Here is a 27,109-nt window from a genome sequence, read left to right on the forward strand (position 1 = left end):
TTCCAGCTCCAATCCGGAGCCTCAGACTCCATCCAGGCAGCAGTACTCTGAGAGCAGAGCCCACGAAGACGACGAGGCCGAGTACCGCAGGCAGCTGGCAGACCACACCAAGAGGGGGTACTACAACCCCCAGAAATACAAGGACACCGAGTTGTAGTCCAGAAAAGGAGCTATTGACATTGAGATTTCCACACTGCTTTTGGCGTGTGAGGAAAAGCGCTGGACTGACGCAGCTTCACCTCAAAAACCTCTCGTGATTTTGTGGCTTGCCTGGGGCATGTCAGGTTCAGGCACATTTACATTAGTGTATGTTCATAAACCAGGTGACCCGCGCACACACACTCATATATACACGTGCACACACTTTTCACTTCTACTTTGTTATTCATAATTTCTCTCTCTGTATATATTATTTTAGCATTCTTCTTATATAAGTAGTTCACGTAAGAGTCAAGCGTCTGGTTTAGTAAAATACTGAAATTGAACCTTGCGATTTTTTTTTTTTTATTATTATTATTTTAAGTATACAGTCTATTCAATAGACTTAACATGGATTTTCATACAATACAGTCTATTGTACGAAACTCCAAGTGAAGAATAATGTGGAAATTCAATTGTCTCATCTTGTCAAATCAGCGCCATTGTTTGTCTGTTTCAATGATACCATGAATAGCAGTGCTCATTCACATGGGTAGAAAATCAGGTCAGTCATGTGATTTCTTGTGTACCTCTACCTAACTTTACATTGGAGAACACTGTGTACAGGGGAAAATAGCACATGCTCAAGTGCCTTGTCTTAAAAGGATGTTTGAAAAAAAACAAACAAACAGTGATTGCAGATAATGGACTGAGCATCAAAAGCTCATATTGGTGTGAACAGAGAAAATCGGAGTGGATTGAGACAACTTCTGCTGCTGTTGTTGTGGAAGCATGTGTCCCTTTGTCAACAAAAAAAGTAATGCAAATATGGGGGAGAATCTCTTGTATACATATTTATAACTCATGGGTCACAAGGTTAAAAGATGACAAAATCACTGAAATATTTTTTTAACTTTAATATTATTTTCTTGGGAAAAAATAGTATTTCTGGTGCCAGTGGTTTAAGTACTGTATGCTGAAACATAGATTTGACCATCCAAGTCAAAGTAACATTTGGGTTGGATTTCTGGGAACAGCGTTTCTATTCTGTCGTCAGGCTTCTTGTAACCGCAGACTATTTTAGTTTTTATAAAGTATATTCTCTCAAGTTAAATCAATCAATGGTATGTGGTGAAGACAATCACAATGGTGTGTTAGTTTCTTTTTTAAATGTATCGTTATTTTTTTTGTTTGTGTTTTTTTCGTTTATGTCGTCCACACTGGGGGATTTCAAATAAATATTTTTTTTTTTACGTAAAATATATTTGACATTGTTTTGGCTTTGTTACTAGAGGAGTGTGGAATGTTTGTGTTCACTATTAAAGGAGTAATTTATACTGCTAAGTAACTGATTTCATATACATTATGAAGTCATTCTGACTGAATTGAAATCTTGAGATAGTGACTGCGTCCGCTCATACGTCAAATACAAAACCAGGTGCTGTTGGTGTTGGTGATTGCCTTCTGTTTATTTAGCAGGAATGAACATGCTTTGCTTCACTTGTTGAACATTTGGGTTGCCCTGACAATGTTAAGATCCACCATTAAGTAGTGTACATTCAGATATTACAGCTATTCAACCAAAAATAACATTGACTCTGTTTTGCCTCCTATATATGCACAATAAGACCGTCGATTTATCTTTGGTCCAAAATACTGTACCACATCACAGGAGCACGTGGCTCAAATTAATTCATAAATAAATAAACTTGTTACGCTGTTGATGTCTATGTTGTTGTGCACTGTACAGATTAAGGCATTTAGCGTGATGTCAAACAGCTTGCTAAGAGGTGGAAGCTACTTAAAGAAGTGAAAGCTGGATGAACAGACAGAAAAAGGGGCATGATGAAGGCGTTCAGATGTAGACGGGTTGCTCCTGTGCCGTAAGCAGGCGGTACATTGCTGCAGGCATCGTCTTCATGTGAATCTGGAACCGAAACGGGCAACTTTTTAATCTCGTCTCAACATGTTCAACACAAACTCAGGACGATTTGCTTATATAACTTAAACTCTGGCAGGACAATGTTCCAGGTATGACGATGAGACCAACTACTCTATATATTGCTTTATCTTCTCATTCCTTCTCATTGGAACCAAAATTGTTTTGGATGTTGAAATTAGATCAATGGCCTTGCGAAAAGTATTTACCTACTTTGTGTTGAATAAACAGTACTATATGAATTTCAGTTTTTGACTGTAATTAGTAAAAGAAACAAATACCTCTCCCATGGCGTTTGAGAGGATCTGAACGATCCTCTCGTGAGGTGTCGCCACAACACTCTGACTGTTGATTTCAATGATGCGGTGGCCGACACGCACGCCGCCCCTCTCTGCGATTCCGCCCCTCATCAGGCTGCAGATCTGCACACAAGCACAACGTAAATGTATGCATATCAGAGACGACGGGTATCTGGAGAAAAAAATTTCCCAAAAATTATATATATATATATATTTCATTAACAGGGTTTTTTTTTCACATATGAAGTTGCGACTTGCTTGGCTAAAACTGATGAAGGCCTCTTCATGACTTTGACTTGGTCATGAGACATGTTTGATTTCGATTTGAACAACATGACTTGACAAGTCGTTCCCTTTTCTCTTTGAAAATCAGCATTTTTAAGACAATTTGCCATTTGTTTTGTTTTTGAAAGGAAAGTATTTCTGTCTGTGCCAAAAATAACAACACAGAACTTCACTGTCCGCTCTAACCATCGGCGATCTTAGTGCACACACACTCAATGTAACTTGCTATGACTCAAATTAGTTTCCATTTTATTCATTTCATGTACGGTAAAATTAAATAAAGTTAACATCATCTTAAAGCCTTGAGCAGAGAACATGTGTCAGTGTTTTCATATGAGCAACTTAAATGAGTAATTGGGGGAAAACTCATGACTTGCTTAACCCAACAGATGGTTAGATTGTATTTGCTTAAAACTTTGAGGGGACTTGATTTGCCTTGCTGGAATTCTTCCACAGTAATTTGTAATTTAGTTGAAACTTGAAGGGTTTAGATTTTTTGTATTTCCAACCTGTACTTGGAAGTGTAACAGGATATCTAACATAACTGAGTAATTGTATCCACATAAGAAACAAAAGCTTGCTCTCTGATGAAATACTCACAATGCCGTTCTGGACACTAAAGCCCAGTTGATATCTGAGGTCCGGCCTGCGAATGAGAACCATGGTAACGGGCGGACACCGGACAATGTTCATCTTGATCCTGCACTGAGATTTAAGCCCCTGAAGGAGGATTGAGTCAGATTAGATAATAGAAAAGGTGACTTTTAAAAAGTCAGCGGAATTTAAATTGGCCAACGTACCTTGATGATGCTCTGGCAGGTGCTGAGCGGTAAACCCACCAGGCTGGTACCGTTGATGGTCATGATCTGGTCGCCGATGTTGAGTCGACCGGACTTCTCTGCCGGGCCGGCGTGCATCATACTGGCGATGATGACGGTGGGGAGGATGGACCCCCAGCCCGATTCGACTATCACCACACCCAGAATCTCCCCCTTCTGCTTCTCAATGTAAACCTGGGGGCAAGGATACAAAAGATTGACCTTTTTTTTTTTTACTTTTAAGGCTTTGAAGTGTTTTTCATGCAAATATTTTCTGTAATTACGTTATTGTTGCGTTAGCGTACGTTAGAGATAGACTAGAGATCATCATGATTTATTTTATTTTTTTTTAAATGCACATCTTTAATGTTATATATTTGGAAATGCAATGTAAGCTATTTTACAATGTACTTTATTTTTATAATGGTGTATAAATTAGTGTCCTTTTGGTACACTTAACATGTAAATCTCTAATCTAAAGTTGACCAGAAGTATACAACTTGTATGCTAGTAGTATAAAAATGAATGTACTTGTAGTATGTATATAAGTACAAACCTGTAAACTAAAATGTGGACGAGAAGTATACTAGTAGTATGTAAATTGGTGTACTTGTAGTACACTTTAAGTAAACTAAACTGTGGACTAGAAGTATACACCTAGTATACTTGTGTGTTCCAATTTACTGTAAAAAAAAAAAGTATTGAATTAGTATACTTTCAGTACACTACAAGTACATAGTCCAGAGTACTCTTTACAAACGTATACTTATACTTGAGTATACTTTATAAAGGATACTTCATGTATACTGCTTTTTCGTAAGTGCTGTGATGTGATCTGACTTTATGACAGAACTGCATTGTAAACTGAGGACTACCCCCAAAGCAATTGTGTAGTAACAATATGATCAGCATATTTATAATAAATTACCTGATTGGTGCGCCGATATAATTCTTTAAGTAACGTTGCTATTCATGTTCTTTGCTGACTGTCTGGGTGCAATCAAATCATTTTATTGTATTAGTCTCGTCTATTTCAACATAGCTCCTTATCCACTGAAAGGCAATGGACAGATCCAATAAGATTTTGATCATGTATCAAATATTGACGTTAGGGAAAGCTACGTTTTTACAATAATGTGTTGAGCTGAAAAAGTTTGCATCCGAGTCGCCAGCACTCTTCTGCCACCTGCTGGTTAACTTACATCTCTACAGTTCTCAGACTTGGAGAAGTGGATGAGGTCATCATTGTACATGTCCTGAGTGTTGAGTAGGTCGCTGTACTCCCTCTGACTCAGATCCTCGGGGTCGATGCCGTTGGCCCTGAGGAACTCCTGATAGGCCACACTGAAGGACTGTCCAATAGACTGAGCAATAAGCTGGGCCTGAAGAAAAAAGACATTTTCATCTGGAAAAAGAAAAACTCCAAATGTCTTTATATATATGCACATTTTTCCTATCAACCTTGAAGGTGACATATTTTTAGAATTTTTTTTTTTTAAGTATTTGCTTTTTGGGGAGCGTCTACCCATGTATCGAGTGTGAAATTGAACACTCAATAAACACACGATCCCACTGTCACGTTGCAGTGGGATCATTTACATAATAAATGCCATCCAGACCAAGTTTCAGTACGAAGACTGCACACAATGTAGTATTAAATATTTTAGATACAGTTATCCACCCCTCCAGTACTGGTATTATTCCAGACCACCCACGCAATAACTGAAATCCGTGATATAGAAGTACCCCTTTTAAATACACTCATGATTGGTCTTTATAAACTCACATTTAAGATATTTATGTTATTATTATTATTTAATATATTGAGAGAGAGTAATGGATAACACACAAAATATTTTACAAAAGCATCATTTACATAAGATTTTTTTCCCCAAAACAAATGTACATTATAGTAATTGTCGCTATCTGTCGGCATAAAAAGCAACATTGAAGAGGACCATCATTCAATAAGCTTCAGTAAACACGACGCTAAACTGAATTACTGTACTTCCTGTTTTCAATCTTTTTCTTTCGTCAAATATGTTGTGTAAAATGAGTGTGCTCTAATCTAGAGGTTGACTGTGGAATTACACCCAAAATAAACAGGAGGCAGGAAAAAATAGAGATAGGAATTGTACAAAAGAAAACTGCAAAAGAGCGGAACGGCGAACCTGAAACCCATGATGGAGGGCTGGTGGCAGAATAACTTTAAACTAATTTTCACCAGCTCAGGATTTTTTCTGGTCGTGACTAAAACAAAGTACAACACAGTGTTTTACTACATGCGCCACTCACCGACACTGACAGAAGTGTAATTTGAGAGATTGGTGATTGCTGCCTCCATAAATGAAAATAAAACGAATCTTTTACATTATCAGGGAGTAGCACCATTTATTTGCATTTTATTTCCTCCTCTGGAGTGTGTTTAGGTCTCTAAAACGCTCCAATAACCTCACAAAGTTGCTTGAATGGTCGCTCAATACAAATCTAATTAAAAAAAAGATTATTTATATATATATATATATATATATATATATATATAGTCAAACTATTGAGTAGACTTGCTTTGTCGCACGCACTTGTCGTGACAGTAAACAAAGCAGCACCAGCGGAACTATTATCATTATGACTTGACTCGGATAAGTTACACATATCATATTTTTAACATAATATCGGATTGGAAATTTAAACTTGTCAAATTGGAGTCTGCATCTAACAGACCCCACGTGATGATGGCACCAAATAGCCAGGCAATGACTCACATCTTCAGACTCAAAGACGTGACAGATCATCCTGTAGAGCCGTCTGTCATCGTTGGACATGGTTGTTTGCTCGGCTGTGTGCTCCAAGTTTTCCTGCACGCTGCGGGAGCGGACCATCTTCCCTCGGGCCATCAGGACCACCATGTTGCCAATGTCAGCAATGTAGGAGATGGTTCTCAGCGGCAGATCCATTAACGACTCCTGAAAGCACACAAAAAGGGGCATGTTGATGTTCAGTGAAAGTTATTAAAAATTTCCAAGTACGGTATTTTCGCGACCATAAGGGGAACTTAATAAGCTACCTTATAATGCGGCGTGCCTTGTTTGTGCACCGAGTTCCAAAATCTGTAAATGTTTTTGTGTGACTTTATACAATTAGCGCTCCACTTGACTGACTGGAAGCGTTTCCTGCCGACACGCTGCTTATATAGAGGAAAGGCGGATGTGACTGAAGACAGCATGCGGACGTTAAATTGGCTGACTGAACGGCAGAGCCAGCCAGGTGCAACAATTTTTTAACGGATTGTGGATGTTTGGGCTGACGTGTCTGCGTGCACTGTTGTTCAAGCTTTCACAAAAGCCAGAATCTTTTGTGAGGCTATCCAACTGTATAAACACATTTCCTTTTCAAACTAAAAGCTAATGTATCCCAACCTGAGTATCTGCATTGAGGACTTTGATTCTTTGCGTGGACATGAAGAGATCCACTTCAGCAGAACATGGAGTCTCACTGTCAGGGCTCTACAGAAATGGTCAACATAGACAAGAACAGATATAAGAATAAAGGGAAAAAAGATGGAAAAGTAATTAAATTACCCAGTGAAAATGTCAAGATTACGCAGTTAAATCCAAATGAGCTGAATGTGACCCTCCAGCACAAAATGGATAGATCACCTTGAGTCAAACTTAAGAATTTGAGAAACATCATTTTGTAAAACGCCATTAAAAATGCTTTCCAAATGCTGTCTAGATTGAGGAAATCGGCTTATATTTGGGGAACATATGTCTATTTAATATCCGAATGGAGTAGCCAGAGAATGGAGAAAATTGGTCAAAGGTGGTTGAACGCCAGCACTTACCAGAATTTTGTACAGATATCCCAACAGGAACTTAATTATTTATTTACATTAATTTTTTTAAATTTGTCAAAATATCAATTATTTTTATTTTTTGTTTGTTTATATATTATATATTATATTATTAATATGCAATTATTATTATTTCAGAAAACATTTTGTCCCCGGGAGGTATCGCATGACTAAAATACGGCTTAAGCGAAGTAATTCTGGCTAATCAGTGGATGTTTTGTTTGGCCCACAACATATTGGATTATGGTTGTTGGTTCAATTTCGTTTCACATAGTCATAGTTGCCCCAAATCATGGCCATATGACTTCTGATTGGTTTTGTGCAGAAGGGTCACAATTGAGCAGACATTTTTTTTCTTTCACGATACTATCAATCCAACAAAAATTCCATTCAAATAAAATTGAAAAAAAAAAAGAGACGAGAGATAACTTACCTTTTTCCTGTTCTTTGACTGCTTCTGAGCCGCCTGCACAGATATAGAGCAAAACTCATAAATTAAGAGTAAAACCGAACTCATTCGTTGATTTTATACCACTTACCTCCGCAGCCTTTTAACCTGTTACTCCAAAAAGGCACCGCATTCATGAGTGTTACGAAAAACAGTAAATGTTCATGATCAGTTAGGATTATTTTTATTTATTTATTTATTTTTGGGGCGAGACAGCGGGCATGGGCCCGTTATGAATGTGCCCACAATATGCAAGACAAATGATTGACACCTCATCATTTCCACTTTCTCTCTGATTGGTTGTTTTTTCTTGGGTGTGGCGGTTTCTTTCAAATTTGATCAGAGAGCCAAAAATGGTGCAAGAGACTTTGATTTTTTTTTTTTTTTTTTAGTGACATAAGCTACTTTTTACTTTGTTACTTTAGTTTACTACTGCTTAAATTCTTCCGTTTGTGGTGTTTTTTCTTTGATTTTAAATGACTAGGCAGTGAATCATCATTAATATACTGTACAGTTTCTAAGGCCTTCATCGAAGTAATACCCAAGAACTGTCAGTCAACTATCCAGAAAGAGTTCAGATTAGCTCGCTTGTATTCTTTGTCTGATTTTTATCACTTTACTATTCATAAAAGATTCAGTCTTTCTCCTCATTCCTTAAGAAGAAAAAATATGACTGAACCGCACAAATCTGAATACAGATTCAAATATTTAAATTTGTGCTGATTTGATGTAAAGACATAAAAAATCCTGAACAACCCACCATATTGGTAAAGAAGCGAAGACTAGACAAGAATGTGACACATTTTTGGTGAAGCCACAGGAGTCAAATTTGGTGAAAAATGAGGCTTGTAGTCTCAACTTTGCTGCAACTTAATGGCTAACCTATCATTTTGAACATAATATTTGTATTCCACAGAGGCAGGGGTATACTGCTGCACGGCCTCCACTGTACAACAAAACCAAATCATCCCAAAAACTCAGTAATCTTACCCGCACTCTGTTCATGGCTTCTTGTGCCTGTTGCATGCGGGCGCTCTTTGTGGGTGTCCTCTCTGACAGCAGGTGAGTGCACCCCAGGTAGGTTGCGGCAAAGATGATGCCATCAATAAGGTCATCAGGGTCACATGGTCCAGGGACTGTCCAGGTCAAATATGCATAAATACATACATGATTAATAATTAAGAGGTGAAAAGTAATGGGACATTTGAAATCACACCCTGTTTTCATGCCCCGCGCAAATCTAAGAACAATGAGCGGTCTCACTGTGCGCATGGGTGGAGTTTTCTTTCTTTTGATATTTTCCTCAACATTACACAGTTAGAGTTGGAGGAAACCGGAGTACCCGGAGAAAAGCCACACATCTATGGGGAAAACATACAAACACCGCACAGGAAGGCCAGAGCCAGAATCGAACCCGCGGCCTCTGTATTGTGAGGCCAACGTGCTAACCAGTCGGCTACCGTGCCGCACCTAGGATCATTCTAATTAGGATTATTTATTTATATGATTATAAACTCGGGAAAATAAATTGTGAAAGTTGTGAAAGCATGTATTGCAGGGGTCACTAACCTTTTTGAAACTGAGAGCTTCTTGCTGGGTTTTGAGGCATTCTATCAGTTTGATACAAACGTGCTCATATTACCTTTAAATGTTTTAATTAATATAATTCAGTTATTCAAAGACACTGATCATGTTAATTCCGAGAAAAAAAGTGCAAATCTTAAACTGAAGAAATGTATTGTGTGTTCATGTGCGTGTGTGGTTGAGGTGAGCACAAGTGTCTACTCACCATCCACAAATGTGGGAAACTGAGGAAGAGATCTGCGAATCTATACAAAAAAAACACACGACTCTTCCATTAACTGAGATATTTCAAATGTAAAGGCGGCATTTTTGTGTTTTAATAATTTAATGATGTCACCTCTTGGACAGGCGGCTGCTGAACTTGTCGTGGCTGCTGAGGTGGATGCTGTTGATTCTGTTGGTGATGCTGCTGTTGCTGTGTTTGATTAGGCTGCACATATGGTTGCATCGCCGAATCCCTCTGATGTGACTGGCGGCCTTGCGGCTGATGCTCGCGGTATTGTTGGCAGTGGCCAGCTGTGGAGGACTCGACATTCAGCGGATCACCAGACTCCTGATCTGACATTGAGACATGCTGCGAAGGAGACCTGGACACCGACTGGGAGAGGGGTGCAAGTGAACAGAATGTGAAAGAAAGCAAGAGGGAAAAAAATGGCAAAAATAAATACTCCTTGACCATGGTGAATGACCAAGACAATTTAATGTGCAAATGTTTTTTTTAAAGTGCTATCAAGCATGCAGTTGGAGTTAATTGTTTAATTAGTTCTTATGTTCCACCCAGTTCCTAAACAATTTAAGTTCAGAGTCCCCTGAAATTTGGCCTGATAGAGCGTAAGAAACCACTAGTTATTGTAGGGCAGATACATTGAAACGGACAGACAAGCATTAATTTCCTCATAGAGTAGGGCTGGGCGATATGGCTAAAAACTATATCGTGACGCATGTATGTCGTTTGATATCAATATATCTTGAATTATTATTATTATTTTTGTTTTTATTTTTTTTACTATTGAAAATAAAAAAGGGAAAAGGGCTGCATTCCGATTTGTTTTATTTTAAAATGTACAACGTACGACGGCCTCCCTTGCGATGGAGCTCTCGTATGCTGAATCTACGGGCCGTTTCGTCCTGTGCGTGTCCGGGGGGGTGTGCTTGTTATCGGCTTACCTATTAAGCAAGCCTGCCTCTCTCCTCCGGAGCTCCCGTGTGATGGAACTGAGTCGGCGGGTAAGTCCACTTTACGCCACCCGTTTTTTTTTTTTTTTTTGTTTTGTTTTTTTTTTGTTTTGAGTCACACTAGCTCAGCCTCAAATTGTATTTCCTCAATGGGAGGGAGTTTGTGACGAGTTGAGCAGTGATAGGTCGAATCTGCTCCTTTGTTTTTTTTTGGGATCGAGAATTTATCGATACAATTTTCTATTGATATCACTCACCTAACTATCACGATACATATCGATATTGAATTATCATCACAGCCCTAACATAGAGTACGGTGTCAATCACAGGTCTTCTATAAAACATAGTATATATGTCTGAGCTTGAGTTCACTATGACTGAAACATGACGCACAAGGCTCATTAAAATCGAAAAAGAAAATAAACTGAAAAATGGTGGTTATACTTACATGGCCTGCCATCATCTGTAGTGGGTCAACTTCCTCTGTAGGGCTAATCTCCTGTCTCATTACCCAAATGGGTTCCACAGGCTGGTCAGGTGTGTAGGGGGACCGTATCGTCTTGGTCTTCACCTCCTCAATGGCCTCCCTAATGTCTTTTATTACAAGGCTGATGGCGTCTCTCGGAACCTTTGTACCTTCTTCACCTGAGAGACCAACCTCATCTTTGCTCTCTCTTGAGCTGCTCAGCACAGATGATGGATGTTTCGTCAGTGTATCCATTTGCCTAAAACCTTTCTGGATGGGGCTTTGAGTATCACTGCCTCCCTCTCCATCGGATTGACCGTCATAGTGGTGCAGCCGGCAGCCGACAGAGCTGTCCACCTGGGAGGGGTGGGAGCCTCGATCTTTGCCCCGCCTCTGTGCATGATGGGAGCCCTTGATCGGGGAGGATTTTTGGACATTCTCCTGTCTATGGCTGGTAAATGGCTCTCGGTGGGACCCCTGCTGGGCCTCATATGGCTCAGACTTCTGACGAGACTGCATGCGAGGTTCTCTGAGTGTTTCAGAATAGGAGGCCTTAAGGGGTTCTGGAAAACATTTGGGATGGGATTTCATCTCTGAATTATCAACCGGCTCCATGTAAGACTTTTGGTGGGACTCGGTATAAAAGTCTGCATAGGTTTTGGGGTAGTATTCCAGGAGTAATTGAGAGCACTCATCGTCATCATCAGGCAGCGTGTCATTGTCGGGCAGAGGGCTCATACTGGCTTCCTCACTGAAGTGGTCCAGCTGCGGGAAAAGTGGTGCATCTGGAGATGATGGTGGAGTAGGGGACTGCAGTGGAGGTGGGCTATGAAGAGGTCCATCGTTACTAAGTGAGGCGGCGCTTTCTGTGTCCGAGCAAAGATCAGTGATTTCACTCCCCTGAGCTTCAACATCTAGAACATCACCATCCATCTCATCCTCCTGATGTTCCACGCACTTGTCTACACATACCTCTCTTCCATCTTGAACTGCCTGTAGGTTGTCATAGGTGCAGCAAGATTGATCTGTGCTTGACAGCTGATCTGCTTCTTTTTCAGCAGGTCCTGGCTCTTCATTCTCCCTAACTTCTTTCTCGCAGACCACAGCACTTTCTTGGAGGTCCGGTTTGAAGTCAAGACGTACTGGTCCTGGTGACAGGTGGGTTGGGGTGACCACAGCAACGGGGGTCTGGTGGGGAGATCCCGTGTCTTGTAATTGTTCCTTAGAAAGACCATCTGTCATATTTTGCTGCGCTGTCATTTCTGTATGACCTTCTCTGTAGTCTGAAGCAGATAATGCTTCCTGCATCTCCTTGATTAGCGGCCTCTGTCTTTGACCTCTGAGCCTTGGATTCGGGTCACCACAGCGGCGGTAACGGGTGACAGCGGGCCGAAGCTGTTGGGCAGGACGTGGCTCCGTGTTTTGACTTTCATGAGAGAGAATATCCCCTGGTATTGAGCCAGAAAAATTTGTCTGACTTTGGCCTTGCCCTTGTACCGATGGCGGACGCCGGCGGTGCCGTTGTGGTCCACCACGACCTGCAGCTTGGTGGTGATGATAAGCAGGCTGAAGATGGTGCTGATGATGATGATGTGGATTCAACTCTCCATCTGGACTGAGCATCTGACATGGCCTCCAGGGTCGACGTACGGAAGGTTCTCCAGGCGATGAAGCATTATTCTGCCGAGTCCTCTGAGAAGCTGAAGCAACAGGGCACTCCTCGTCCACTTCCTCACTCCCTTCTTCCGGGTATTTCTGGCTCATTTTACTGGGGTAATTTGACTCCAATTATTAAAACATTGTCCTCTCATCAACATGGAAACCCTTCAGACACAGAGACAGAAGACAATATCAACGAATGACCAGACATATCCACGGAAATGTTGAAAAGTGATCGGCAGAACAAGGATTAACATGGAAGAGTTTGGAAAAGAGCTTCAGATTACGACACTACTTGATAAATACTTTATATTGTTGTACTGTAAAAGGGAGCCATTGTAGCCAAAATCCCAAGAAAGTAAAGAGAGAAAATGCAAATTAGAGATTCATCCATTCCCTACAAAGTGATTCTTAAAGCACAATACTGAAGGATTCCACTACTGGTAGAGGGACTCCCTTCAAGCAGTTCTTCTCAATTATTTTCCGTTATTCTCCCCCCCGTAGCAAGAAGAAAACAATTTGCGCCCCCACCTCGCCACCCAATCTCCACCGCAATTATAAACAATAGCATTTTTGTTGTGAAACAAACCTAGACCAACCAATTGCAGGGCATACATAGACACAAAAAAAGCATACAATGAGCATTCCTACCGTTTAACATTTTAGAGTCAAACGATTCACTCGTTAATTATCTCATTCAACTCCATGCATGGGCGGCATGGTGGCCCGACTGGTTAGCACGATGGCCTCACAGTGAGAGACAGCATCGGTCGGGGTTCAATCCTGGCACCGGCCATCCTGTGTCGAGTTTGCATGTTCTCGCCGTGCCTGCGGGGGTTTCCTCCGGGTACTCCGCTTTCCTCCCGCATTCCAAAAACATGCATGGCAGGCCGATTGAACACTCTAAATTACCCCTAGGTATGAGTGTGAACGCGGATGGTTGTTCGTCTCTGTGTGCCCTGCAATTGGCTGGCAACCAGTTCACGGTGTCCCCCGCCTACTGCCCGAAGATAGCTGGGATAGGCTCCAGCACCCCCCGCGAGCCTAGTGAGGAGTGGCGGTACCGAAGATGGATGGATGGTTGAACTCCATGCATAAGGGCCAGGCCTGGTCCGCCTAATTGCAGTGAAGCAGCACTTCTAACCACAGCACCAGTGTGACAGAAACTGCATGAACAGACAAAAGATTCCCAAAAAAAATCGGACAATTGGGCAGTGGAATTTAGCAAGTAATGGACATGATGTATATTTTTTCCCGATGTCTTATATTAATGATGCACTACTAATATCGAGAAAAATAAATCCCCTGGGACTGGGATGGCTCCTCGGTGCACTTGCATCCATTTTCACGCAGCAATGAGAGGAGACCAAAGACAAAATGTGATATTTTGCTGAAGTTGGCTAAGAACTGACACAGACCGATGGATAGGCCGCTGATGTGAATAATAAGCATCCAGGGCCAGTTTTGATGCTGATTAAATAAGATGAGGCTATCAGGGTATCCATCAGTTATTTCCTGTGGTAGCCTTTGCTGTGTTGCGTGCTGAGCGGATACACTCAGAACATAATCATACTGATTAAGGAAAAGCAGAAAAGGACAAAATGTGCAGAATTCTAACTAGCTTCATTAGTCATTAAGGTTTACCTTTTTAATCCGTGATATTGATCTGTTATTTCCTATTCTGTAATATGAAATTGAGAATGATAGTGTGAGCGTAAAATAAGATAATTGCATGAAACAGCCCGGGAGAGCTAATGTCATGAAACTCATCAGCGTAGTTATGAGGTGGTTTTTGTGGGAGCCATTTTGCTGTATGCTCTCTTTTCTTTTTTTAACACAACGTGCATTGGGCATATGCGTAGAGTTGACTCATTACTTACATTTCTGGAGAAAATACAAGCAAGGAAAGCAGGTGTTAATGAATGAGCATGTGTGTCTACTGCAATTGTCGCTGCTCCTAGAACCGATTTTTACAGTACAGTACTCTATGTGCATTAATAAAGCAATATAAAGCAATGTATAGTCACGATAATTTCATATTTAAATCATTCACTACCATCCAAGTAATATAAATAAATAAAAAAATAAATAAAACGTTGACGTCTTTAGCCGTCAATGGCAGTAAATGAGTTAAATCAATTTAAATCAACAAAACAAATGCGAGGCCACCTTTGAGCCTCTTTTAAGGGAATCGAGCCAGAAGAAACGGTTTTCAAAGAAGAGGTAAAATTCCCATGACTCTTTTGGTGACTGGAGACTCCAGAAGGAAAACTATGTCGATCCTGGTCATAATCAATTCGGTTGAAAGGTTCTTGACAATAGCAGCATCAAGAATTTGTGACTCTGTTCAGGACAAAGGTACAGTGACATAAAGCTTGCCACCAAATTGGAAGCATGGAATTGTTCGGCTAATGAAGGCTTCAGATTCCGATTAAATTATTAATTCACTTAACTAAAATTTCAATGTAAATGGATCGCTTTCTGACAACATGACACCCATCACCATAAGGAGGGGTCAGAGGTTCAGAAATTAAATACGGATGGAAAACAGACACAACAAACCCAGGGCTAAGGTTAATAAGGTCCCAAAAGTTGATCTTGTAATCTGACCACAAACCCCAACTGCCAGGGTGGACGGCGAGGCTGCTGGATGATCCTCTCAGCACAGTTTGCGTGGCAGACGCCAGGCACCTTGGAGAGAGGCTCAGCAAGGAAGGCTTGGCCCAGCCGCAGATGGTCCAGCAGAGCGGCGATATATCTGCAGGGCCTTGAGCACAGTGCTACACTTCCATCTGTCAGGGTGCAGTGAAAGCTGCAGGGTGGGGGATTTGCTAACCCATTAACTCACTAATCCACTCCTGACAAACACCCACTGACAACGGCACACGTGCTGCTTGGGCAAATAAAGACCTTGAGCGAGTTATCATACACAGTGTCAATAACAAAATAATATTTACATTTTGAGACGCAAGTAGGCTTTCATTTTATTCCCCTCAACAAGCAAATCCGTTACAGGAATGTGAAATCAGTTAAGTTGTTAGTGCTTGTCTAACAAAGGTGAAATGGAGGTGAATGTATATGGCCCCGTGTGGGAAAAGTGCTTGTTAAATCATGAATGTGACTTTCATTTTCACTGACGGCACCCCACCCTGAGATGTTCAGTTCGAAAACACTTAAAAGGAATCTGACAAAATGAAGTCGGACAAAAGAAAAGCTGCAACAAAATGGCACGCTCCAAAGAAATTCAAGACCAGATGAAAAATGAAATAATTGACATCTATCAGTCTACTAAGGGTTACAAATCCATTTTGAAGGCTTTAGGGCACAGCAATGAGAGCCATTATCACAAAAACTTAAAAACATGCAACAGCTGTTATGAAATGCGCGATATAAATAAAGTTGTATTAAATTGTATCGGATTGGAACAGTCGAATATGGTGGTGATGACATGGCAGTGGTTGTGAGATGGTCTGCGGTTGTTTTCTGACCAAGGTTATTATTGTAAACGAAAAAGAAACAAAATAACAAAAACTAAAATAAAAAAAAAACAAAAACATTTTCGTTAATGGAATAAGATAATAAAAGAGAATGTTTTGGGGAAAATGATAACTAACGGAAACGACATTGCTCACCAAATTAACTAAAACGAACCATAATTAAGGCAAAAATACCCTTGGTTTTCGTTTTTGAAAGCTTTTTGTAATAATTTAAAATGTAAAACATGGAGCTGCCGTAATTATGGCAGTTGTACAGCCGTACGGCACCGCTGCGTCCTAAGTGACGTGACAATGAGGTCTCGTGGGTACAAAACAAAAATAAAACGAAAGCATCATGGTAAAAGTTGGGAGAAAACGGCTGAGGATTATTTTGATTATGATTGCGTCTCGGACAAAAACAAATGCATCGCCATGGAGACAGGTCTCATGTGCGGCATACCGCCATCGCTCTCGAGAAGTAGTTATTGATAAGTCGTGAATGTGAAGTGTAGTGAATTTCAGCAGTTATCCTCTTTTCCAGGAAAACAACGAGGATTCATATACTGGCGGGCAGTAATTAACCAGAGATGAATCAAACAGGTGACGCCTAATTATCAAGTGACTCTCTGTGTATTCCTGCGATCATTTTTAGGAACTGTCGAAAATATGAGCAAGATCTCTTTTTGCTATGTAAAGCTACTAGGGGATAAAAAAATGTTAGCCAAATAAATATGATGGCACTTTTATTTATATGGTAATGCATTGAAAATAAAAGTGTGCTATACACTACTTCATAATTTTGAGGATTATGCCCGATTGGTAAATTAATAAAATTTTCAAATGAAATCTTTTTTTTTGAGTTTTTAATGAGCAATTCTTGTTACCACCAAATCACACCTGACAAATACACCACATTAAAAAAATAAAACTAAAACTAATAAAAACTAAAACTAAGCTTTACCCAAAAACTAAATCTAATAAAGACTAACAAATCTATTCTGAAAACTAATTAAGACTAACTGAATTGGAAATAAAACGTCAAAATGAAATAAAAACTAAACTAAAATGAAAAATCTAAAACTTTACTAACCCTGTTTCTGACTACTCAAGATTGGTGGGATCAGTCTGAACGAAGTGAGCATCAAATTTGCCTAACCCTATTCAAGATTACACTAAAATTTACCAGAAAAAAATTAGAATGGTGCAAAGGATTGCACAATAAAGTTAGGGAGGTGAATGCTTTTTAAAAGGGAAATTGAAAAATGACATTATTTGCCACTGGGTTCATTTTACAGTCCTTTCCCACTCATGTTCTGTCATTGGCAAAAAACATATCAAATTGGCTATGGTATTCTGCATATCTGTGAGTCCTAATGTGAGATGAAGGCACAATTTGACATTGAGATTTTTCAAATGATTGGTGCGGCAGTAACAGCGTGTTATGCAATATCAAGAAAACGTAGATGCACAAAAAGACAAGTATTACGCAAGTGATATCTGCCTTGTATGAAGGTGCAATGACCCACATAATCGGGGGTTGCACCCAAAGCCAAAGTCAAATACTTTATTCTACTAACGTGAACATAATCTGAAGTTGATTCAAAATGCCTATCTGAACCCCAAAAAATAGCTGATTGTCTGTCAACTAGCAGATAATGTATTTGATAACAGACTTCACCCTGACAAATAAATCACGGGGCTCACAGAAAAGACAGACTGAGTTTTCACACTCAAGATTCACACCAACAGTCACTAAGTGTGACTCAATCCCCATGCCGGCTGCATAAAAAGTGAGTCTACCTCTAAACCAGTGATTCCCAACCACTGCGTCGTGCCGTGTTGTGCCGTGAGAGATCATCAGGTGTGGTGCAAGAAATTGAGCAAGTCTTTCACTTGCAACATTGTGGTCTATTGGTGATTCTGAGAGCTAAAAAGGAAGTCAGCCGGTTGGTTAAGTATGCCGGCGTGCCTCCACCATGGAAATTCAAATGACTCCATCTGAAGAAACGTTTAAATCACAATTTAAGACTCACTTCGGAACTCTCACGTTTGTTTTAACCACCTTCCACCTGGATTTTGGCCTGTTTTACTGCCGCTTCTCTTCTTTTGTTTGAGATTTCTGCTCATGTTAAATATGTGCCTTGACTCAATCAAGGTTTGCAAACACTGCTCTACACTATCCGTGACTAACCACAACATTTTGAATCATTTTGCAGAAAACAACCTTAGATAGTTGGATGGACAAAACATCGTTTAGCATAATCATCACTATATCGGTCGAAAAATATTTCTGATAGGGCTACGATTGACTTGTCTAACTTCCCTTGCAAGCAGCTGGGCCTCAATTCCCGGTCAGTGACTGTGTGAATATGAGTGTAAACGGTTGTCTCCACGCATTTTCTGTGATTGACGAGTGACAGAAAATGGATGGACGACTCAGAGTTCAGGTAACAGCGTGACTGGTCGTGACGTCAGCACTGAGAAGCTCAGTCGACAGCAAGTGACAAAATGGCCGCCTTCTAAAATGAATAAAAACAGTGGGATTTAGCTACTTAATTTATTTCCCACAAATGCAATGTTAAACAGAATACGGTATTTACCACAACCAGAGCATCCCAGCCCTACTGACATACAGGAATAACCAAATGACGTTTGATTTAGAAAAAATCGAGGCATAGTTGTGGTTTGCTTCGAACAATACACTGCACTAAGGTTCAGAGGTGGTTGGTAGATTTGACTTTCAGGAGAGCTTCCATGTCCTGAGCACAAAACAAAAGTGCTGATTGGTCGAAGAGGCGATCTGTTCAACTGCACTGATTGCGATCCCTAAAGTACGCGGATGTCTGTTGAGCAAACTGAATTTTTTATTGAGAACTGAATTTGTATTTGGAAAACTGAATGTAAAAACATCCATTATCTTAGCTGCTTTTCCTCACGAGGGTCGCAATAATAATATCTTGTAATTAATGTCAAATCGGCAAATATGAAGTTTATTCTAAATCAAAGACTGTTCTAACAGCGTTCTTTGATCCTTGAATACGTTCTAAATTGAGTCATCTATACAGGAATTTTTATTGGGAACAATTCTCAAAACGTTAACAGTACACAATGACCACACTCCAACAGTGTTGGTGCGCAAGGCCCAGTGGCAACTTGAGCACGGTGTTTTGTTCTGAGATGATGTGATTAAAGATGCACAGCAGATAAATTACAATGTTTGAAATTTGCTTTGGAAGATATGCAAATTATTTCTGAAGTGAGTAAAACATAGTTAACTGAGTTAAAATATTTAACTGCGTTAAAACATTTTTCAATGAATCTGGGGTTAACGCTTTAATTTTAACAGCCCTATATATTAGGCTTACTCAGTATTTCTAGTCAGTAATGGATCCGTTTCGATTTACTCTGTGCTTACGTATATGTGGATTTTTTTACCTTTAATAATTGAGTGCATAATTTCTCCTCCCCTTTGCTCTTTTCTTTCTGGCTTCCCCCCCACACACACGCACACGCACACGCACGCACACCCCCACACACACAAGAACACACACGCAGAGTCATGTTTCTTGCATCGTGTTTGCGTAATAACTACTAGATAGAGCGAAAATCCATGAAACACATGGAATGGAATATGTCAAACTGTCGAGCGCTTCAATCCCATCCCATTGCCTTGAGGATTCTCTTACGTAGGCTGGGCTCAACTAAGCCATTTATTTGGCAGCACGATGAGAACGAACGAAGGAGCAGCTGGGCATAAAAAATGAAACAGCATCTCCCAAACATAATAATGTTGTGTAACGAGATGCACTGTCAGATAACATGGCGTGATCTTTCCCGATGTATGAACTACCAATCATAACGGTCAAACGATGTATTCAAATATTATGTAATAGAGGAGCAATCTGTCACCTGTCTCGATGCGCCTCCAGACGCTTACATCCGGGCAGGTGTCTTGAAAACAAGGCCCTGACATGAACATTCAAACACGCAACACAAAACAGTCAGTCATCGTTTTACCTGCGAGTCAGTGGAGGAGAGGTCCGGCTCCGGCCGTATGCATCCCTGCCACCATCCTCCGCCTCGGTGCCGACTCGTTCGGTCGGCTTGCTGCGGTTCGATTCGTCCCTCCAGACGACGACAAGTTGTCGAGCTGAAGCTGAGAGCGGAGCCCCTCCTCTTGCGCGGTGACATCACAGCGGATTAGGGATGCACAGAGCGCCTTTTGCAAGCGCTGCGGATGCTGACATGCTTCGTCGCAGTCAGGAGAGGCTGACTGAGAGGATGGCTTCGTCGTCATCGTCGTCAACGGCGTCATCGCCATCAGCGTCGTCGTCATCATCATCATCAGCGTGTCAGTTTATATAGAGACAAACCTTCATCACAATACAGCCTCAATAGGCTTCATCTTCATATATCATCTTCATCATCGTCAACGGCGGACTGCAGTGAGATATGATCTCGCACTGTGTCAGGTAAAACAGCTCCTCAATGTCACCACAGGTTGATACGGGAGGCGCTATAACCTGCCGTTTGCCTGCAAAATTGTTCTTCCTGCATTCACTTTAGTGTACTTTAACTGAAGTTACAGGGTTTGTGCTTAGGAGACACCTGTGTAAAAAAAAAGTCTATCCGGGAAAATAAAGTTAACTCCTAATTAAAGGGGAAGTCAAGTAAAAGAAAAAGAAATTGTTTTAATTTGTTCTATGTGGTCCCACTCGTCTAAACACATTATTCTGATTCATATAGAACATTTTGTAAAGAAATACTTCCTCTTTAAAGCCCAAATGTGAGGTAAGGTCAGAAAATGTGCTTTTTTTACACATTATAAAAACAATAAAGCATTGCATTTTTTTTATTTGGTATATTTGACAAAATAATAGTTTTTCCCAAATTAGATTCTGCCGAGTGACAAACCCGGAACCGTGACGTCATACCAAGACAACTATGGCAGAGCTCAACATAAAAAGTGTATTAAAACAGTCAGAAATTGACTCAGAAAGTGAAATCTCAAACGTATCTGATCTCTTGCAGCCATATACGGTAGTTCTTCTAATATCAGCTGGGATCAACCGATAAATAGTTTAATTATTAACAAAATAGGTGCTCTTAGTATAGTTCATTTTTTAATATAAGTTTTTCAATGCATGTACTTCTGCGTCTGCCAATGGTGTGAAGCAAAAAATAAATAACCACATTGCCTAATGTAATTTATTTTTCCAGGGCAAAGCTCTCCCTTGCATAAAAATGGAAAAGAAACCAACATGAAGTCATCTTGTTTTGATCAGAGATATTACAATTTACAATTTAGCCAACCTTTGCTTCTTTCCTGTTTGACACCCGTGGATTTGCATTTTTGCAGATGTGTTTTTTTTTTGTTTGTTTTTTTGCCTTTATATCTTACTTTGCATTTTTTCTCTTCCATACCCCCCCATCTTTTGTGGAAATCATACTGTACATTGACGTTATTAATCTGTGTTTTTTTAAGATTTTTGTGGGGTTAGGGGGGGAAAAATACCAATAGTTTTGCTAATTATTATTTTTTTAAATTATTTAAGACTCCATTCAGAGTTTCTCCATCCCTATCATAGACTATTGAGTAAAAGGTTTATGCCACTATAGGTTCCTTTAAATAACCAATTTCACTGCAGCAAATCCATATTAAAGTACAGTGTGCCAGATGGTGAAAATTGGATTATTAGAAGGATTATTTTGGAATAGTTGTTCATTTTTCATCTGGGGCCCTAAACAACAAAATTTTCACCAAAAGTGTGTATTCTGGTTAAGATGCAAATGTATTTCAGGGCTCTTGAACAAGAATCTTGCAAATTCACAGTGGGAACATGCAACTTCCACATGGGAAGGCCATATTCAAGATTCAAACCAGAGACCTCTCAACTGTGAGGCAAATGTGTCGTCGCTACTCTGCTGGGCTGCCCCTTATTAAACTACCATCATATATAATCCATGCGATTTGCTACTTGTTCATAAACATCCTTACAATGAAATGCCACGTATATCTGTTTGTGCTCTCAGCCAGCCGCGTATTGTCAAAACCACTTTTGGAAAATGTGGTGGGTGGAGTATGAAGTAGCCTAATGGTGTTCTCTCCTGACATGCTAATCCATATTTTAGCGTCACCCCAGGACCTCATGGTGTTAATCAATAATGCCTGCGCCACCTCTGTAATATAGCCCAAACTAGTCAGTTTCAGCCTTTTGGTTACCGTGACAACAAGCGCATGAGACAAGGATGGTGTGCATTAAAGAATCATAGTTGGCAGTATTGTACTGCTGAATTTGTGCATGAACAAAATGGTTATGGAGTTCTGTTGGGGCATAAATAATTATTGGTGCTTTCTCCCTGCATACTTAGATTACGCTATACTGTACAATATGCACAGTGTCATTAGTTATTTGTCACGCTGAATGAACCCATTAAGCACATCAATGTTTCATTGGCCCATTGCGTTTTTTTTTTTTCTATCTCTTCTCATGCAGAAAGCCTATGGCCTCAATTTAAAGCAATAGCAAAAATGACAAAAAAAAAAACATGCTCATGAGATAATGAGTACTAACAGTAGAACAAATGGCCTTGCACTGTGGGCACGTTTATTTCAAACAGCATTGATCTTGGGAGCAGCGTGAATAGATTTCATAGACTTGACTCACAATCGAGTCGCAATCGTTATACTGTAGTGCAGCTTTTGTGATCTCTTTTGTACTTTGTACCAGGGACACCATATGTCATCTGTTTGTGATTCAAACAGCAGTGGGCTTAACTGACGCAGGCCCCACCTCTTAAAGGCACATGCATGTCCACAGACACAATGCAGTACCTATTTCCGATGCAATGTATGAATGCAGTAACTTTTCTGTGCCCAAATACATTGACAGTGTGTTTAAAAATGTTTTATTATTGTCTTAAATGTGGATTTGAATCTATCGTAGTTGGAACTGGATTGATCCCTCGCGATACATGTGGATTTACTATAAATGGACTTTAAAAGCCAATTTATATGCATATGAGCAGTCGTAGACGTCTTAACATACAAGAAGAAAAAAGAAAATGAAAAGGGAGAGGACTGCAGGTAGACAGCGCTTCTGCAATGTTATGGGAATTCCAATTAATTTTGGCCAGTTTGGTGCATAACAATTCAATCCTTTGCTGTCTTCAAAAATATGTTTTTGTCTTTTTTTTTCCAGGAAAGACACCTAAGTTTTGTTAGTACTTGATCGAGCACTGTACTGGTGAGCTGAATGGTGACATCATCAAATCTGCAACAGCTGAAGTCAATACTTTCTCACGACTATAGCTTCTTGTTATTAGTATCAAATTAAAAAAAAAATTCAGTTGTATTTAGTGGTAAGTAACCCGTAGTGTATAATCTATGTGTGTCTCTTTCAAGTAAAAACCTGATGCCAACTAATGCCTTTTTTAAAACAGCTCAGACACTGCCAGCGACATCATCTCTCCTTGTATGTCTGCATGTGTGTGATTTGTGTGTGAACTCCAGTTTACAGAAAAGTCTAAATTGAATTTCCATTCGAGGGATAACAATAAGTACCCCAAAAGAAAAAAAATGTAAAAGAAATGTAAAGCTAATCACAGGACCATTTATGACTCACTGTACTCACTATAACTTAAAGGGATACTTGGACTGGCTAAACTTTGGCGCTTAAATAAGAAGTGTGCATGTAAAAATTACATCAGCGATGAAAATCCCCGCGCGACTGGTCGTAGTTTTGGGCCATTTAGCTACGCTTAAGTTTTATTAAGTGTCGGGAGACATCCGGCAGCCAGGCATGGATTCCTCCCCATGGCTAACCGTAGCCGCCGTGGTGGTATTAAAAGTAACAACACTGCTCAAGGCAACAATTAGCTTTCAGCTGCTAAACACACAACAGTACGAGAACAAAATTTGCTTCTTACCGTCCAGAAACTAGGTTCCAACCACTTGCAGCCAATTCATGAACTTGTCCGTGTCACGGTGGAAGTGCAGCATATAAGCATTATGATGAGCATTAAGCGAGGCAATGAGGTTGGCCGCTCCATCATGCACATATGGGACTTGAGAGTATTAGCCACAAAGTTGGAAAATTATTTTAGCAAAATGATGTTTTAATCCCAGGAGATCTGGCTTTGACTGTAAAATGTTTGGTTCATCTCCAGGCAGCAAATAAATGAGGCCAATCTCCACATATTATTCCATGGAAATGTACAATTCAATAATATATATATATATATATATATATATATATATATATACAAAGTGCTGTCAAGCAATTACATTGTTTAAATTAATTAATCGCAAAAAAAAATCCGTAATTAATTGCGATTAATGTAATTTTTTCTACTACTATTAATTGTGAATCTTTTAACAGATATTTACTTGAATAATAGCTTGTAATTAATGTAAAATCAATTATGAAGTGTATTTTAAATCAAAGAGGGTTCTAATAGCTTTCTTTGATCCTTGAATACGATCTTAAAGTAGAAATCTCTACAGGGGTTTTTCTTAGAATCAATTCTCAAAACGTATAAAGTACATTTAGTTGTAAGCACCACACTCCAGATGTGCTGGTTTGCAAGGCCCAGTGGAAATTTAGGCACCGTGGTTTTTTTTAGATGATGTGCTAAAGATGTACAGCCAATATGGTACAGTGTTTGAATTTGGCTTTGAAGTAAATAAAACGGAGTTAAAATATTTAATTGCGTGAAATTAAAAATGATAATAAACTTGAGTTAAAGCCTTAGATTTAGATTCATGCATAATTCTTTCCAGTCCCAACCAAACGTTCATATATCATCACATTAGCAGTGTCACATATAATGATAGCAGCAAACACTCGATGGAATCATTAGAAACGTACATACAATGGTTTGGTGCATATCATAAATAAACATTTTCAATCATATTTACTTGCATTAGTTTTTCGAGCAGATCTGTCACATTTGATATGGCGGCTGAGTTGACGGAAGTACTGTATTTCTGTTTGGATACACCGCCAACACCAATTTCATGCGTCATGAGCATTATTACAACAACTTGGAAATTAGCACTGGGAGTGTTACCAACAGATACGGTTTAAGTAAATATGCATAAACAGATTCCCTGACAGATGAGGTCAAAGACGGTTTAGTGTACCGTATTGATGAAATTATGTAACTTGATAAGTCTTACACTAATGTGTATTTTCATTCGTTACGAGAAATGAGGTTCATCTGAATCGCTGGGTGTTCCCAAAGAAAGGGTGGTGGCTCTTTGGGGATTGGACCGCTGCACACTCTGCCGTAAATCTGCGGCTTTGAACATGCCATTGCTGTGTCATCATGCAAACACGAACCTCTGAAATTGACAAATTGTGCCTGTCTTTAGTTATTTTTTGGCATTGTGCTGTGAAGGCAAATTTTATATGACGGATACTATGCAAGTGTTGAAAGCAGTGTAGAGTAGACCAGTCATCGCTGAATGCATGCTTTTTTGGGGGGGGGGGAAATAATAAAAATATATATTTTGCTTTAGCAATACACTTATCCAACTTTCTGCAATTTGAGTTGAAACGATGTGTGTGAGTCATATGCCTTTATAAATCGGCAAAGAATGAGTCACCGCAAAAAAGGAACTCAGATCTTTTGGACACGATTGATGGATGAGTCATCTCAACATCTATTGGAAAATTGAATTCAAATTTGAATAATGGAATTTCAGTGAGGTGAGACTCTCCACCAGAGAAATAAGACCTACAACGTGATAGAGGGCAGAAAAGGATGCCAAATTGTGTAGTGTTTCCAAGGAAAAAAATATGGCTTGAGCTTTTCTATTTTTTTTCACGTTTGCTTTATTTATTGAAGCATTTCACCTTTTCCCCTGAAAATTTTATATGAGCGATTAGTGTAGCTCAGGACAACTCTAAGACATTTAAATCCAGACAAAGTGTCCAAAAAAATAAAGTGGTAGATTCTCAGTATAGTGATATGTAATAACAATATACATAAACTAAAATTGTAGAAATAAGGATAAATGTAGCATTATGGTTGTCACATCTCTGAAGGGAGGACCTTCTACTTTCGGGGAGAGAAAGATAAAGTCATCATTAATATGAATTGGACATAAATGTGAACAGGCGATGATGAGAGGGAAGCTTGCTGCATCTTGGGTAATCCCCTTTAGTCTCAGCCTATGGCAGCATAAGAGATGATTTAGGTCAAGTCTAAACCAACTTTAAGCGTCATCAAATCGGAAGGCTTTAATCTACTTTAAGTTAATTTATGATCAAAATCCAAACTAAATTCCGTGATCATTTATTTTCCACTGGAGCGCCAGCCATACTTTTGAACTGAATGCCTTTTAATGACGCGGTTACTTTGAGGTCTACTGGAATGGCTGTAACACCATTTTATATTTTGTATGGAGTTATTGTGTGTCCTGCATTTGATGGGCAATCATTCCAGAATCCTGGTAACAACCAATCACAGCTCACCTGCTTTCTGAAGCTGAGCCGTGATTGGTAGTTATCTGAGCCATGAGCAATTCGAATGTCATTTTCCGTCAACAGCAAGAAACAAAATGGCCGCCCTTGAGATGGATGATTTTGCTTCTTAACTCTCATTCCACAAAGTCAAGTTGTTGAGTCGTATTAATAAATGTCACTAGTCTACTTTGCACTTTTTCTTTTCTATCACAACCCTCACACCATTTCCGCCCCATCCTCCATCATTTGTTTCCAACCATTCACTCTCTTTCTCTACCCTCTCTCTCCCCTCCTCTTCACTCGGCTCTGCTGTCCACACACCCACTTCCACATTCGTGTGCTGCCAGTCTGTGAGCTGGAGAGACACTCAGACGTCAGACTGCAAAGCTTAAGAGAAAAGTTTTTTTCTTCTTTTTTTCTTTTGTTTTTCTTATCTTATAGGAGATTCAACTGACGGAAGATTGCAATGCTTCCATTCTACCTTTTGGCTCTAGCTGGT

At 39.8% G+C, this 27,109-nt stretch overlaps 3 protein-coding genes across 13 annotated transcripts in view; 2 read left to right on the forward strand and 1 right to left on the reverse strand.

Annotated features, from left to right (window-relative positions):
• tjp2a (tight junction protein 2a (zona occludens 2)) overlaps positions 1-1,862 on the forward strand; it is a 44,633-nt gene extending 42,771 nt beyond the window's left edge. For all 8 annotated transcript variants that reach the window (XM_088281168.1, XM_088281162.1, XM_088281164.1 and 5 more), the window contains one exon: positions 1-1,862. In XM_088281168.1, coding sequence (XP_088137294.1) covers positions 1-157 — 157 coding nt within the window. In that variant the 3' untranslated portion in view covers positions 158-1,862.
• On the reverse strand, positions 1,581-20,431 carry LOC148319530 (amyloid-beta A4 precursor protein-binding family A member 1-like). Its single transcript, XM_088281170.1, has 13 exons — positions 20,156-20,431; positions 10,986-12,827; positions 9,699-9,959; positions 9,567-9,606; positions 8,768-8,913; positions 7,763-7,795; positions 6,896-6,982; positions 6,242-6,442; positions 4,682-4,861; positions 3,462-3,674; positions 3,262-3,381; positions 2,359-2,499; positions 1,581-2,065 (listed from the first exon to the last, which is right to left on the reverse strand). Exons 2-13 carry the CDS (start codon positions 12,765-12,767, stop codon positions 1,994-1,996), a joined length of 3,276 nt encoding a protein of 1,091 aa, XP_088137296.1. The 5' UTR covers positions 12,768-12,827; positions 20,156-20,431; the 3' UTR covers positions 1,581-1,993.
• Positions 20,174-27,109, forward strand: part of LOC148319531 (MAM domain-containing protein 2-like) — a 21,535-nt gene continuing 14,599 nt past the window's right edge. The window contains exons 1-2 of one of the 4 annotated variants that reach the window (XM_088281173.1): positions 20,174-20,610; positions 27,052-27,107. In XM_088281173.1, coding sequence (XP_088137299.1) covers positions 27,077-27,107 — 31 coding nt within the window. In that variant the 5' untranslated portion in view covers positions 20,174-20,610; positions 27,052-27,076. The other 3 variants (XM_088281174.1, XM_088281175.1, XM_088281172.1) reach the window with 3 other exon arrangements.

This window comes from Idiotropiscis lumnitzeri, chromosome 18 (assembly GCF_059441095.1).
Source record: "Idiotropiscis lumnitzeri isolate Australia: NSW breed Sydney's pygmy pipehorse chromosome 18, RoL_Ilum_1.0, whole genome shotgun sequence".
NCBI classification, from domain to species: domain Eukaryota; kingdom Metazoa; phylum Chordata; class Actinopteri; order Syngnathiformes; family Syngnathidae; genus Idiotropiscis; species Idiotropiscis lumnitzeri.